This window comes from Lissotriton vulgaris, chromosome 6 (genome assembly GCF_964263255.1).
Source record: "Lissotriton vulgaris chromosome 6, aLisVul1.2, whole genome shotgun sequence".
NCBI lineage: Eukaryota > Metazoa > Chordata > Amphibia > Caudata > Salamandridae > Lissotriton > Lissotriton vulgaris.
Genome location: NC_141694.1, coordinates 8,884,174 through 8,900,761, shown reverse-complemented (window position 1 = coordinate 8,900,761; position 16,588 = coordinate 8,884,174). Strand labels below are relative to the sequence as shown.

Sequence of the window (16,588 nt, the reverse complement as noted above, 5' to 3'; positions counted from 1 at the left end):
AAACGCATAGTTCAATGTATTCAACGAGTCCTGTGTGGAGGCATCTGTGGCTCTCACCAGTGGGTGTGGTCTCCAACTGAAAAATGTCTCTAGTTGACGATTGAGTGCGCCTCTCCAGAGGATGCAACGGTAAGTTTAGTGTTCTCACCCGATGTAATTTAGGGTTGGAAGTTTCCCCTCTGTCCACTTCGGTGGTACCGGTGACGTCTAAATCTTTACGTCGGGTAGAAGGTATCGCCTCTGGTGCTATCTTGCCAGTCCCCTCTACCACGACCATATACTCCTCTAGGAGGGCCTTGATAATATTGGCGGCCTGGCTAGCGGCCCCTGCCTCACCCGGCCGGTCCAAAAAGGCCAGCTTGGAAAACCCTCTTTATATTTGTTTGAGCCTTGTCCAAAGACTTGAAGGTGCCGACGTATTTTGAAACATTCTTGATGCATCTGTCGCCAAATAGCCCTACCACCAGAGGGCCCACTTCCGTGGAAGGTAGCTCTGTGAGGTCATTGTCCATTCTCATCAGTAGGCATTTTCTACGCTCTGATAAGATGGCACAATTTGTGTTGCCCAGGTAGCAAATGGCACGTTGTATCCATCCCGCCAGTATGTTAGGGTCCACCTTTGCTAAGGGGCCAGTGACATCTAGGAGCTTGTCCTGGCAACCGTACAAGGCACGGTCAATGCTCTTTTTGGGGTTCTTGGCAAACATTTTCAGGAATACCAGGTTAGGGTCAATATCAGGGGTGTCCGCTACATTGTCTGGAATATCAGGGCATGGGCATTCAGATTTTAATCTATTACGGACTTCCTTGTCAAAATCTCTTCGCAGGTTCTGATGGATATAATCAGCTACCTCCGGGGGCAGAGCCCAGTACGGAGATCTAGGGTGGACAATGTCCTGCGGGTTAAAATCAAAGGGGGTTGTGATTTAGAAAGAGGAAGGTGCTGGCAGGTTCAGATGCACCCTCTTTGCTTTCTTCTTCCTAGGAGGTGAGGTGTGATCTGTGGAATCGGTGTTGGGCCTGTATCAGTATCCTGGACCTTGTGAGGAGCTGTGGTTGAATCCAACGGAGCAGAATATTGATGATCCTCGGAGGAAGCCGGGGGCAACTTCGCTAGGGCTGGCTCATCTGGCCAACTGGATGACTTGGCTTAACTTATGGGTTTTCTCCCTGAGGCGTTCAGCGCTGATCCTGTCGCCTCCTGGAAATGAAGCCCATGCCTCTTAGCAAAGTTCTCAAGTTATGCTGTTATGGGCTTGAGATCGGCTGCCAGAGCTTGGTTGACCATCTGCTAAATAACAGCCTCAACTACCCTACTGACAGACTGCTGCACTGATGCATCTAAGGCATCTACCAGTTTGTCTTTGAGGAAGGGCCCCTGCTCCTCCTCGTAGTACCCATATTCGTTCTCCTCAAACAAGGCCCAGTCTTGCATTGTTAGGTATGTAATGGGTTTATATCTAGATAGAAAGTGAGGCAAGTCACAATTCCCCGGGAATAAATATAGGGGGAGCCACCCTTAGTGCACTATTAGATGGAAAAAATGCTCCTCAGCCCTGCTGTAATCAGTAGTTATTCCTGCCCCAGAGGGCGTCAATAGAGTCAACTTCACTTGTATAAGCCTGCACCCGGCTTGGGCCTTCCTAATTATTCCAGCATGGTTAAGGCGTCGTTCCACACAGCCAGGGAAAACTCTCGGTGTGCTGTTCCGCTTTGAAAAATGGCGCTGAACGAGGAGGAAACACTCATTGGGCATCGCGTGGCCTGAAAGAAGCCCAAAAGCAACGCAATGTCAGGCTTTTAAACAGTATGCAGGCCCAATCAGGGAGGGCGCTGCGGTATCGCTGTGAAGACGTGGTGAATCAGGGCTAGACAAAACCATGTGGAAGGGAAACGATGAATAATCCGGTGGGGGCTGTAGGAGAGTAGGGTCTGCAATCCTATGATCACCCGGACTTTTTGCTTTTGTTTCACTGGTTTACGACTTTCTCGGGCTGTGGGCCTGCCAATCAGACCCACAGACTAGCTGTTCTCTCACTAAATTGATGCGTGTACCTTAGGTGCATTACCCAATTGGAACTGGGCCACCCTGTCAGACCCTGTAACTCAGGGCATCGGTGAACCCAGGGCCTACCAGGGGCTGAAGCATGTATTATGCCACCCCTGGCTGGCCCCCCAAATCTGACACAACTGGCTGCACGACAGCTGGGGCAACGTGGCGTACTCGCCCGTTGCTGTAGGTATAGTATCCCTATATCTAAACTCAAAATGGACACCCGAGTTCCTATCAGTCACTCCTATGGCAGGCCTTAACAATCCTGAAGGCAGAGTGCGTGGAATCGTGTGAACTGGGCTCTGGCACGAGCCGAGCCCGGTTGCGGCTTGCGGAACCAAGACCCAATGGCTGTTCCATGATAACGCGTATCATATCGGTAACTTCGGTATAGCGTTATCAAGACATGTCGAGTAAGGTGTCATACGAATCGGGATGCTGCCCCCTCACCAATTCTGACGACAAGGTTAGCCTCCACCCTTCTAGAGGGACACGACATGTACGTAACTGTGAACCCCGGTTAAAGTTAACTGAAGCCTCAGCTCCACAAAATGGATGCTGCCACCACAGACACGAGTCTGACCTCCTGCTGCTGGGAGTCCTTCCAGCGAGGAAAGCTTGGACAAAGGGTTTCCTGTCAGGGGCGGTGTTCGCACCATCCCAGACAGGGTTTGTGTATTCTGGGTAGGTAGGGCTTTGCAGGAAGGTGACTGCGGAGTGGCACCCCGGTGCTCACTACGCATCTGCCGGTTAGAACCAGTTCTAGGGGCGCGCAGCCCCTGATCTGGGGAAAGTCCGGCAGGGGAGAGGGGTGTAACTACCCCCCTTCCTGGTCCCACCCCTAGGGCAGGACCTAGTCATGTGCCCACCCCTTTCTTTAGGATAAAGGCCGGAGCGGGGACCCTTCCAAATCAGATCATCTTTGAATCAAGAACTACTTTCTACGAAAGGACATTCGAGACTCTTCTCAAGATTTCTCCCTTGTGGCTAAGGAGTAGTCACCCTGCACCAGCAGGCACCATCTAAGAACTCTGCGGTTTGCTGCAAGTCCTTCCTCAGGAATCCGACGACCCAGCTCGACGAGAACCGACTCCCTGGCACCTCTGACCTCTACCCACATCATCAGCTCAGCTGAGATCTGTGGGTGCGACGAGACCTCGAGGGACCGGCCATCATCAAAACCTGCACGCTTTCTTAACCAGCACGACCACCGAAGGAATTCTCTGGTGAGTGCTCTGGGGTCCGAGAAGCCCCGACCCTGAGCAGCTTCAGCACCGAAGTGCAGTCTCCCAGCATCTCCACGATCTGCGTGGGGCCCTTCTGCCGCTGCTCAGCACGTTGTCCGATCACTAGCCGCTGGCTTGTGACCCTTTGACGACGAACAACAACCAACGCTGCTGGTCTGGTTGCTCCAGACTAGCCTTCTGCTCCTTTTTACGAGAGGAGCACCGCGGACCTCCTGGTCCACTCAAGACGCCATTTTAGGCCCACCACGTGGCCCTGAAATCTGCCAAGGCTTGTTGCCCCAATCCTGGGCCCAGCGACGCCGACAGCATCAATCTTCGTGGGACAGCTCGCACCTCCATCCTGGTCGCCGACAACGCCTCCTGGTCCGTGAGACTGCAGAGCCTAGCGTCGCCCACTCACCTAGTCGAGGTGACGGCCATCCGGTGCCTTCCTGGTACCCTCTGACTACTGGCTAGTAGTACGAACTTGGTCCCCTCTGCTTTCAGGTATCATCGATCTCTGATCCAGGCTTGGATCTATACGAACTATTCATCACTGGTCGCCGGCCAGCAACTCCTTCCTTCCGGCTCCTGGCTCGTCAGCGAAGACCCCCGACGCCTGTAAAGACTTGTGCAGCCGCAGACCTTGTGGCTAGGTAACTCCGACACTACGGTGTCTGCATAACCTCCTTACTTAAGGGTCCTGAGTCCCTCGCTTCCGACTTGCCTTATCGGGTCCGCCCGAGACCACTAGAACTTTCCGTGCCCTCGGGCACTTGTTTTTAATTGTGCACTTGAAGTATTTTCCTAAGAGTTTTGTTCTGTGCTTAGTACCCTGTCCTCATAAAGAGTCCAGGGCTGTTGTGATTCTAATAAATACACTGTTTATTTTCATAACACTTGTGTGGTGTCTTTTCACTTGGTGTTCAAGGGGTATGTGATGGTATTACAGCTGGCTTAACACGCCCTCTGGAGTTTAGCCCGAAGACTGCTCGTATCCACTCTACTAGGATAGCTGGTCTAAGGTTGACTTACAACCAATCACCATAAGGGTCGTTTGGACCGATGCATAGTGGTCGCTAGAATAGCGAACGCTGCATATCGGGCCAACTTCTCACATTGGTGAGCAGCGGTTGGGATTTGAGCTTGCTGTTGTTTTACCTCGCGTATCCCAAGAATATCTTGTGAAAGATCGCATAAGTACTCCAGGTACATATAACTTAGCTTAGAATACTCTGAGTTCTACTGAACCAGCTGTTGTAGCTCCTCAAGGCTTAGCACACCTTGGCTACAACTCTTAGCAAGGGATCAGTAGGTAAACCCATAGTGTAGGTAGGTGCATCACTTACACCACACTAGAAGCAGCATGTCAGACAAAGGAGGAAACTCTGAGTCTCCCCTTGTGTCAGTCGACCTTCCACAGGTCACCTCCAGATATGCTGCACTTAGCTTCCACGAGATGCGACAGATCTGTACATCTCGGAAGTTAAAACAGGGTGCAAACCCTACCATTCCGTTTCTGATTGGTCTCTTGGAGACTTATGATGCAAGGAGGGCGGGTAACACCGACCCTTCTCATCCAGAAGTGGATATGCCCCCCCTCGAGGGAACCCGAGGTGACCCTGACCTTATCCATCTCTCCGCAGAAGGCGAAGAGGAGGACGAGGAGCCAGAGACATCTGGGGACGAGGCAGACAAAGGTCCAGTCATAGTTAGCCAGCTAACTCAGGACAACTTAAGCCGGCACGAGATTGGTACTAGGAGACCCCTGGGGCCTCTCTTGGGCCAGCTTAACATTGGGAACGGACGAGTTAGGTCTCTGTCGAGAGGCTCTAACAGATCCGTTCGAACCAATGGCTCTCGAGGCTCTGCTCGAAGAGGGATGACATCCCCTCAGAGAAGAGTGTACGAAGCGAAGGAGCGGGAAGTCAATCTGCGGATCGAAAGGGAAGAACTTGCCCTAGCCAAAGAAAGACTCGCCTTTGCTAGAGAGCAAGAATTGAGTGGGACCATTCCCACTGGTGGCAGCATTCCCCCACGGGAACCCAGGAGTTTAGACACTAAGCACCTGAATAAGATAGTGCCCCCCCTTTAAGCAAGGGGACGACATCCACAAATGGATTACTGCTTTGGAGCGGGCCTGCACTGTACAGTGCGTCCCCCCGAGTCAGTGGGCAGCTATCTTGTGGCTCTCCTTTGAAGGTAAAGGTAGAGATAAGCTCCTCACTACTAGAGTCGAGGATGCTAACAATTACCAGGTCCTGAAGAACACACTGATTAATGGGTTCGGACTAACCACTGAGCAGTACAGGGTGCTGTTCAGGGATACCCAGAAAACTCAGTCTCAGGACTGGTCTGATTTCGTTGATTGTGCCACTAAGGCTTTGGAGGGCTGGTTGCTGGGCAGTAAGGTTACTGATTACACAGGATTGTATAATTTGATCATGCGAGAACAGATTTTAAACAATTGTCAGAACCAGTTGTTGCATCAGCACCTTGTCGACTCGGATCTGACCTCTCCCCAAGAATTGGGAAAGAAGGCAGACAGATGGGTCAGAACAAGGGTTAAGCAAAACCAGGGCCAGAACCAGGGTGGTCAGAAGAAAGCAGACCAGAAGGGTAAAGATTCGAAAGGGGAACAAACTGACCAGAAGTCTTCGACAGGTCCCCAACAACCCAAAGAGGGGGGGTCAGGCTTCCCAGAAAAAGAAGAATCAAGAAGGCCAATCGAAAAGGTGGTGCCAATACTGTAAAAGTAAAACTCACTGGTTTAGTGAGTTCACGAAGAAAGGAGGGCAGACTCCTGCTACTGCAGCCCCTAAGGCACCTGTGCCCCCTAGTACAGCCAGCAGTAGTAGTGCGCCTCCCACGGGACTAGTTGGGTTGACCTTGGGTTCTGAGGGGTGTGACAACTTAGTTGGTACGCTCACTCAGGCTGTCCTTGTCTGTACGGGGGATGTGGATATATCCCCCGATGTCAGTCCCAATACTTTGGGCAAATACCGACAGACGCCTTTAATTAATGGAAGAATGGCTCAAGCCTATAGGGACACGTGTGCCAGTGTCACCATGGTGACACCTAACTTTGTGGCCCCTGGACAGATCATGCCAGGTACAGATTTCCTGGTGACCAATGCCAGCAACGTCACTACCAGTCATAGTATGGCGATTGTTGCTTTCTCCTGGGGAGGGGTAAATGGCCAGAAAAAGGTTGTTGTTAGTGCAGACCTCCCAATGGATTGTTTGTTGGGCAATGATTTGGAGTCATCACAATGGTCAGAAGTGGAGCATAGGACTCACATGGAAATGTTAGGCTTGCCAGCACATGTGCTTGCTGTGACTAGGTCACAGGTCAGACGATGCCCCACTGAACAGGTGCTGGATCCTGGAACAACGGACCAGACACCTCCCAAGAAGAAGAGCAGTCGGGTTAAGGCCTCGCCTTCCCCCTTGCCCCAGGTCGAGGATCAGGTCTCAGAGGAGGCTGACCTCCAGGAATTGCGGGAAACTGAACCTAAAGAACTCGAACTTGATCAAGTTGAGTTTCTGGGCTCAGGGGGACCCACACGAGAGGACCTGGGAAAGGACCAGTTAGACTGCCCTTCCCTTGAACCCCTCAGACAGCAGGCTGCTGCTGAGGCTGCTGGGAACGCCACAGGTACCCACAAGGTATACTGGGAAGATGGACTCCTGTACACTGAGGCAAGAGACCCCAAGCCTGGCATGACCAGGAGGCTGGTTATCCCCTTGTCTCAGCGTGGTTTCCTCCTTACCTTGGCCCAAGAGATTCCCTTAGCAGGACACTTAGGCCAGACGAAGACGTGGGACAGGCTTGTCTCGCACTTTCACTGGCCTCACATGAACGAAGATACCAAGGAGTTTTGTCGCTCCTGTGTCACCTGCCAAGCCAGTGGTAAGTCAGGTGGCGCTACAAAGGCCCCCCTTATACCAATGCCTGTGGTGGGGGTGCTCTTTGAACGGGTGGGGATTGACATCGTCGGTCCCATGGAACCACCAACAGCATCAGGGCACAAGTTTATACTGGTGGTAGTGGATCATGCCACCAGGTATCCTGAAGCTATTCCCCTTAGGACCACTACAGCCCCTGTGGTGGCGAGAGCCCTAGTTGGAGTATTCTCCAGAGTGGGCTTCCCTAAGGAGGTCGTCTCCGACAGAGGTGCAAACTTCATGTCGAGCTACTTAACTGCTATGTGGAAGGAATGTGGTGTCAACTACAAGTTCACTACACCCTATCACCCACAATGCAATGGGCTTGTTGAGAGATTCAACAGGACCCTAAAAGGGATGATTCATGGACTACCTGAAAAGCTTTGGCGCAGATGGGACGTCCTGATCCCCTGCCTTTTATTTGCTTACAGAGAAGTCCCACAAAAGGGGGTTGGCTACAGCCCTTTTGAGCTTTTGTACGGGCATCCTGTAAGAGGACCCCTATGTCTGGTGAAGGAAGGATGGGAGAGACCTCTCAAAAAGCCTGCAACCAGCATAGTGGACTATGTGCTTGGTCTCCGCTCGCGGATGGCTGAATACATGGAGAAGGCATCCGAAAACCTTAAGGCCAGCCAAGAACTCCAGAAAGCTTGGCATGACCACAAGGCTGTCTTGACTGTTTACCAGCCCGGACAGAAGGTGTGGGTGTTGGAGCCAGTGGCTCCAGCAGCACTCAAGGACAAATGGTCCGGGCCCTACACCATCCTGGAGAAAAAGGGAGAGGTCACCTACCTGGTAGACCTTGAAACTCCCCGGAGCCCCCACCGGGTGCTCCATGTCAACAGGCTCAAAGCATATGTCGACAGGAAGGACATGAGTTTGCTCATGGCCATAGATGAGGGACAGGAGGAGGAGAGTGACCCTCTCCCCGACCTGCTCACTCAGAATCCTGACGATGGATCGGTAGATGGTGTTGTCTTTTGCGGCAGCCTCTCCGAGCATCAACAGGAGGATTGTAAACAGGTTCTTCAATCCTTCCGGCATATGTTCTCTCTAACACCCAGTCAGACTAATTGGTGTACCCATGAGGTCGACACTGGGGACAGCTTGCCCGTCAAGAGTAAAATCTACAGGCAGCCCGATCACGTTAGAGACTGCATCAAAACTGAAGTGCAGAAAATGTTGGAGCTGGGAGTCATTGAACCCTCGGATAGCCCTTGGGCTAGTCGCGTAGTTCTAGTGCCGAAACCTCACACCCCGGGCGGTAAGAAAGAGATGAGGTTCTGCGTAGACTACAGGGGTCTCAATGCAGTCACTGTGGTAAATAAATATTTACCGTCTGAATTTCTATGCAATAAAGTTCAATAAAATAACTCAGTCGAAATAAGAGGCAAAATCCGTGATATCTGAGTTTCAAAATGGGTTTTATTCCATAAAATGGAATGGTTCGAACCAGGGTATCATGTTCCTTTCACCATAAAGGATCAGGAAGGGATAGAGCATACTTTATTGACAGAATACAACTTTTATAGTTAAGGCATATAATGGTGATGGATACAGAAGGCGTAACAGCTGAGAGAAACGAGATAAGAACACATGTGCGTAACAGAAAGGTGTGCACGAGGGCGTACACAGAGGTGTGTGCTAGAAACGTCACATGAAAGTGTCACAAGTGGGTGGATACATAGTGGAATCTTGCAGTGTCAGCAGAAATCTGTAGCAAGGATGCGCGCGCAGCAGCATGACGTGTGACTGACGTGAGGCTGGAGGGTGCAGGGGACTTGACATTTAGCACTAGAGGAAAGAGACAGAAGTCTGGCATGTCAGATCGACTTGTTCCTAAATCATATCTGATATCTTGTGTTTGGGGATCTATATTATCTAGAAGGAAAAGGTCTCTCGGGCAGAGGCTACTCTATACTGACTATTAATGCGTGCATATGTGACTACGTGTCTGCGTGTAATGCGAGGGGCCATGGGCCTACCATGGTAACAGGAGCAATGAATTACTTGCATGGAGACAGAGAGGCCGGGCCCTTTGCTCTGCAGCCGGGGAAATGTTTATCTATTCTGCTAGACTGGAATGTGTTTTCGAGGAGCTGAGCTCTGCTATACTGATAACTTGAAGGCAAAATACTGTCTTTGGCAGGCAAGCAGGCCGAGCCGGGCACCGCTCGCCGCGCAGGGAGTAGGACAGAGGTCAGGGAGGCATCCCACGTTGCAGCTTTTCAGGAGGCAGAGAACAGAAAAGGGCTCGATGGCAGAAATCAGGGCCTAGCTCTGCAGGACTAGGAAAAACGTGAAAGTGCACCAGGAAAAGACGTTGGCAAGGCATACTTAGGAACTGAATTATCGATCCATTCATGGTGGATCTGAAAGAGGACATGTTAACGTTGGACGCAAATGTATTTGAGTCTTCATAGCAGGTCGAGGAGGGAAGTTACATGCACTTTAAGCTCGTACATGGAGACGGTGGGGTTCACGTTAGGGGACACAATTGACTATAAAAATGTATATTACCTCATTCCCTCCTTGTCCCCTACGGACCCTTCATGATATATCAATCCTCATTAGTCCATCTATTTGTTCATATAACATCATTTGCTCTTCCTTTTTCAGGCGGGATTTAGAACGTGGACTGGGATGAGGAAAACATGATGTGGCGCACAAGCCGCAAATCGCCGGCCCACATTGTATACATAGGCAACAACTGAATACTATGAGAAGGGCTATTCCGAGGAAGGATAGGACTTTCCATCCCCAGGCTGATAACACGCTCCAGAACGAACCGGACCAAGTCCAGGTACCTGGATTCTGATGTATCTGACTTGCAATCTTATGGAGACGCGTGATGGCTTTATATACTGACGGTGCGTTTTCTGGAATGAAAACAGAGCAGCTCGATCCGATGACTCTACAGGCTCCGCCCCTATCGGCCAGGATGACGTCAAGAACAAGACGATTTTGAAGGACAACAATTCTCATAGCAGACTGTTCCTCTGTTAAGTTGCCTAGGGCTGAAGTAGTTTCATTCACTACTGCTTCAAGGGTTCTGGTCAAGTGACGTATTGCTTTGCTATTGAAGATAGCTCCTAAATAGGGAAAGAAACCTTTATTGAAATCTGTATATTGTTCTAATGCCGTTTCAGTATAGTCGACAATCGGGAGATCTCTCTTGTGTCTGTTAGGTACTAACCGGGAGTTCTTATGATAATCAGGTGGAGCTAGAAAAACGGGTGGCAGAAGGAATGCAATGTAACATGTCCCATCCCAATCTAGTGGCAAACGTATATAGGCTGTATGACCACAAATGAAATAGGAATGTCGGGTAGCTTTGAATGTAGACTTGCCTTTATCACTGAATTCGATCACAGTAGTACATTTACTATGACCTAGAGGTACTGAACCATTCTTTCTGACACATAATTCGCCTTTGACGGGTAATACTGACATAGAGGGTAAGTCTGGTCCTGTATCAGACTGGACATTCAGAATCATGAGGTTAAGTGTATAATTACCTAATCCATATACTTCGTTTTCTAGATCGGTCCCTGTCCTTTGTGGAAGACCCTCCTTGTTAGGGTAACATGCTTTATGCAGAACTGTGTTCAGATTTCCCCATACCCAACTGCCTTTGTAGACTATGGACTCAGAGTCTAAAGAATTTATTAAACTAAACCAGGCACCACAGGAACCATTATGTGTGAACGGATACGGGAAGAGGGGCAAGACTCCCGTGTATTTCTGATAGGGAGGAAGTCGGCCACATATCCAACAATTGGTAGCATTGCTGGTCTGATGAGAATGATGTAACATACTGATAAAAGTATTGTTGCGCAGCGCAAGCCGGTAAGATAACTCATGCGGGGGTAGTTCGCTGAAAGTATGCTCGATAGTGCTATTTGGAAAGAAATGTGCATGTATGGAAATAGGGAAATACATGTGTAGCAGAAAACTTGCAGCAATAATCGTAAGACTCAGAAAAAACATAATCAATAATGTCACAATACAATGACTACGAAGAGATTTACAATATTCTCGTTTCTTGAGCTGTTTCTGTCTATCTCTCTCTCTATTGGGGTCTGGCTTGTACATGTCAGGAACCTGTCTAACCGCTTCACCTAGGGGAGGACCTAAACAATTAAACTGTCTGACTTGCTAGACCTCAACTTTGAACGATACTCCTGTTGAGGAGTTTTCTCTGCCAGTGGGAGTGTTGAATCAGTCTTTAGGATGGGGCCGGGCTGGGAGTCTAATTCTGGCTGCAGTCCATTATATTTTTTTATATGACTCGAGTGGAGCCAACCTTTGCGGCCCTCCACCTTAACGACTGTCCTTGTAGTCAGTAAAACAAGCTTCGGTTCTTGCCAGCGGGGCTCCAGCGGACTCTTCCTGTCGAAATTTCTTACAAAAACGAGGTCCCCCGGTGTAATCTCGTGCGGCTTCACCTCGGTATTGTCGGGAAAGGCTGCAGCTACCTGTGAACGACAAGATTGTAGTGCAGACATCAAGGAGGCAAGGTAATCTGTCAACATGTTACTATCAACATCTGTTATTTTTCGAGGCAGAGGCGTACCCCACATATTCGGTGGCCTACCAAAGACCACCTCATACGGGGATAGCCCTGTTCTAGAGTGTGCAACCATTCTCATGTAAAACAATGCAACTGGCAAGGCGACTATCCAGTCTACCCCTTTCTCGGCACAGATCTTAGCAAGACGTGTTTTCAGTGTCTGATTGTGGCGTTCTACGAGGCCTGCTGCCTCGGGATGTCGGACGCAGTGGAATTTCCACTGATATCCTAGCAGGAGTGAAACCTGCTTCATTAATTCGGATGAGAATGGTTGGCCATTATCTGAATACACAACACGAGGCAAACCGTATCGTGGGAAGAATTCACGAACCAACTGTTTGGCAGTGGTCGGAGCAGTGTAATCTGGGACTGGATATGCTTCTGTCCAACGGTTAAGTGCACATACAATTACGAGGACATATTTGAATCCTCGACATAGTTCCATCTGGATATAATCCATCTGGAGGACTTCAAAAGGGTAATCGGGAGGATTGAATCCACCTTGCTCTACAGGGATGCTTTTACCTGGGTTGAACTGACAACAGATCATGCAAGTACGCACTTTCTGTTTTGCTGCTGCTCGTAAATGTTTATTGTACCAGAGATTTTGTAAACTGTCTAACATGGCTTTTTCTCCCAGATGTGCTGGACTGTGTGCAGTGTTGATCATAACTTGAACCATAGAGTCGGGGAGAAACCATGTGGCTTTTCCCTTCGTCATCCATCCCTGATCTGTCTGGATCCCTCCTAGTTCAGTCCATTTCTTTATTTCGTCTGGAGTAGCATGTGTCTGTATGTCAATTACATCTAGTGCGGGATCCTTAACTGTCATGCAATGTATTGGCGTCGGAACTATTGTCTTTGTCATGTCAGCTGCATGTGTATGAGTCAGAGCTGTGTGTTTCGCGGTTTGATCGGCCAGATCGTTACCCTGGGAAATGGTATCTGTAACCTTAGTATGCGCCTTGCACTTCATGATAGCTATGGCTGATGGCAAATGTATTGCTTCCAATAATTCCTGAATGAGGGGACCATGTTGGATTTTGGCTCCGTGAGAGGTCAAGAAACCTCTTTCCTGCCAGAGTACACCGAAGTCGTGTACGACTCCAAATGCATAACGTGAATCTGTGTATATGTTAACATTCCTGTTTTTGGCTATTATACAGGCTCGGGTCAGAGCAATGAGCTCTGCAGCTTGAGCAGACAGTGTATCAATGCGGTGTGTTTCTTTGACTTCAGTTTCAGTGGTCACTGCATAGGCGGCCACTAATTCTCCTGTGCTTGTTCTCATACATGAACCATCCACGTAAAGTGTCAGGTCTGGGTTAGTCAGTGCAACATCTGTCAAGTCTCGTCGGGGCTTTGTTACTGCATTAATGATCTCTATACAGTCTTGTGGAGCTGGATCTGTAATGTTCGAGGGTAACAATGTGGCAGGATTGAGTATATTACAGCGTCTGATTTCTATGTGTGGCTGGAACAATGTCAATTCATAACTTGTCAGTCGTGCTATAGTCAAGTGTTGAGTCTGTGTTCTGTTTAAAAGAACCTCCACAGAGTGTGGAACTTGTACTGTCAGGGGATGTCCTAACACTATGGAATCACTTTGTCGGATTGCTAAGGCTGTTGCTGCAACTGATTTTAAGCACGCAGGCAGAGCCTGGGCTACTGGGTCTAATGTACTTGAAAAATAGGCACACGGCTTGTGTGAACCTGCTTGGTCTTGTGTGAGGACAGATAATGCTGTGCCATCACGTTCGGTAACAAAAAGTGTAAAAGGTTTGCTGTAACAAGGTGTTGCTAAAACTGGTGCTTGACATAATGCTTTCTTTAATTCATCAAAAGCCTGTGTGTGTTCCTGAGTCCAAGGGAGGACAGTCGAAGTCGCTGCCTCCTGTGTTGTCAACTGTATAAGTGGCTTGGCTAGAAATGCGTACTGGGGAATCCATTGCCTGCAGTAAGAGGTGAGGCCAATGAAGGCCCGCACTTCCTTTTGTGTCGTGGGTTGCGGTAAGTGTGCAATTAACTCGATGCGGTCAGGTGTTAGCTGTCTCCCCCTCTTGGACAGCAAGTGCCCAAGGTACACCACTTGCTGAACACAGAATTGTAACTTTGAAGGGGACACCTTGTGTCCCTTGTCAGCTAAGAAATGCAAAACCGTCAGTGATGCATATTCACATTCAGGTTCGCTACGAGCGGTGATCAGCAGATCATCGACGTACTGCAGCAGGGCAGTGTTAACTGGCATTTGAATACTGTCAAGTTGTCTTTTCAATGCTTGGCTGTAGATGCTGGGGCTTTCTGTGAATCCTTGAGGTGCGCGTGCAAATTTGAAGCTTCGGCCATTTAAACAGAATCCGAAAAGGTATTGGCTCTCCGGATCAATGGGGACACTGAAGAAGGCGTTCTTGAGGTCAATTACAGTAAAGAACGTCGCCTCTGAATCAATAGCAGTCAATAAGGATGAGATGTCGGGGACCACAGGGTACTGTGGCACAATGCATTTATTTAATTCTCGCAGATCAATCACCAACCGATAAACTGGTGGTGCATTCGGGTCAGTACGTTTAAGAATCGGAATGATAGGGGAATTACATAGATTGGAGTCGGTTTCTACAACCACTCCCTGTGCAATGAGCTCTTCAATGATTTCCAGTAAAGCCACTACAGCATCAGGTGGTAACTTGTATTGTCGGATTCGGGGCAGTACAACTCCTGGCTTGAGTGTCACTCGGTATGGTGTAATGTGCATACAACCTACATCAGTTGGGCCCTTCGCCCACAAATGTTCTGGTACATTTTTCAATCTGACATCAAAGTCTCGTAATACATAGTGACCTTTGAAGTCACGTAAAAACAGTCTAACTCCTTCCGGAGAACAACATATTACAGCTCCTAGAGCTTTCAGTGTCTTGATACCTAACAAGTTTTCTGGGCATGACTTTGTGAGTAGTAAGTCTGTAGTGCGTGACAATGGACCAACTGCTAGAGGAACAGGTTTTGATACTTCATTAACAATAGGCTGTCCTGAAAATCCAAGGGAAACATTCTGTGAGCCTGAGAGGGGTGCCCCTGGAACCTCATCGTGACTTATTGTTGTTCGACTTGCCCCTGTGTCAATCAAAAACTTTCTATCCTTTCCTAATACTTGACTATGTACATAAGGACCCTCTTGATCTACAGGAACCTCAATGAGAGGCAAGCCAACCTCCCTCTCTAGGCCGTTTCATGAGTATCGCTGATAATCGGGGTAATCAGATTGTGCATACTGGTACATCTGCTGTGAAACTTGCTGTGTCGCGGCAATAGGCTGTGGACGTGGTACCGCTACTGTCTGTCCTGTCTGTTGTGGAGCAGGCATTGGCTGGGCGTTCTGTGTCTGCTGAACTTGGTGTTGGACCTGGTCCTGTCTAGGCTGACGTGGTCTCTCTTTAGTTTTTCCTGTTGCTATATTGTATTTCAAAACCGTACATTCATTCACATAGTGACCTGGCTGTTTACAATAGTTGCATGTCCCTTTAACGGGAGCCGCCGTATTATTTGACTGTGTCATACCCTTTTTCTGACCGTCAGCTGGAACTGACTGAGCAACTAACATTTTCATTTTCGTATCCTTCATACGTCTCTGTTCATGGTCTTGTTCTTCTCTAATTCTATTCTGATGGTACTGTAACATTTGTAACATTTGGGATGGCGTATTTGCTTGCCATGTGCTTTCGACCTTATATACACGGTTCTTAACCTGTGGCAGGGAATTCTCGACTAATTTGGTTACAAAAAGGTGCGGGTATGACTCGCTACTTGGTTTCAGGCCACTATTAATAATAAAACATTTCTCGAATCTAGAATAAAAATCACTAGTGTCTTCATCGTGTTTCTGTTTACAGGCTGAGATTGCGTCCCAGTCTTCCTTTTTCGTTGTCAATAATCTTGGCAAAACCTGTACAATTAATCCTGGTAATGCTTTAGCTTTCGGCCCAAGGCCTAACCCTGGAGTACGTCCATTTTCCTCGTCTTCTATTTCGGTCCAGTTAATCTTTTTATCTCCCACCTCCCATTCTTTCTCTTTGAGTTTCTCGTAAATGCCAGCAGGCAACAGTACTTTTAACATTTTCATAATATCTGAGTACGTGTAGTCACCCATGAGTAGCATATCTTTAATTTCTCGGTGAAAACCTGCAGGGTCTTTATCGTGACAGGGTACTAGTTTCTTCATTTCTAGCAATTCTATTTTAGTTAAGGGGGTGTATACGAATACACGTTCTAATGTGTTATCGTCTTTTCTGACCGGATGTACTTCCCGTAAGGGATTCTGTCTATCAAAGTAAAACATTTTTCTTTCTGAAGGTGGTGGAGCTGACATAAACTGTGGTTTCAGAAAAGCACTATACTTGTGTCTATGTTCTAGAATTTCATTAATTAAATCAGTACCTAGGCCTCTCCATCTATTAGAGAGCAGTTCTACTAATATATCCGGTAAGGGACCTGGATCAGAATGTTGGCTCTTAAACAACGTAATGAGATGCTGAATCATGTATACACTAGCTAATTTTTGTTCATCAGGGGAAAGGTTCAAAAACGTCTGAGCTACTGCATCATCATTATATGTACTGGAATCGTCAGCCCATTGTACGGCGGACCGGGCTAGTTCTTGTTCATCCATGGAATTGAGTACATGGTACCCCATTCGATCTTGAAGTATTTTATCGGTAGCCTGAAACATATGTTCAGGAGAACTCGGATTTGATATGGCAGAGAGAAAAAGTCTCTTGCTTTCTGGACGTATCC

General features: G+C 48.5%; 1 protein-coding gene across 1 annotated transcript in view; it reads right to left on the bottom strand.

Annotated features, from left to right (window-relative positions):
* Positions 1 to 332: 332 nt before the first annotated feature.
* Positions 333 to 16,588, bottom strand: part of LOC147706689 (uncharacterized) — a 53,811-nt gene continuing 37,555 nt past the window's right edge. Inside the window, exon 10 of the mRNA XM_086925309.1 lies at positions 333 to 896. Coding sequence (XP_086781435.1) covers positions 333 to 896 — 564 coding nt within the window. The remainder of the gene's footprint in view (positions 897 to 16,588) is intronic.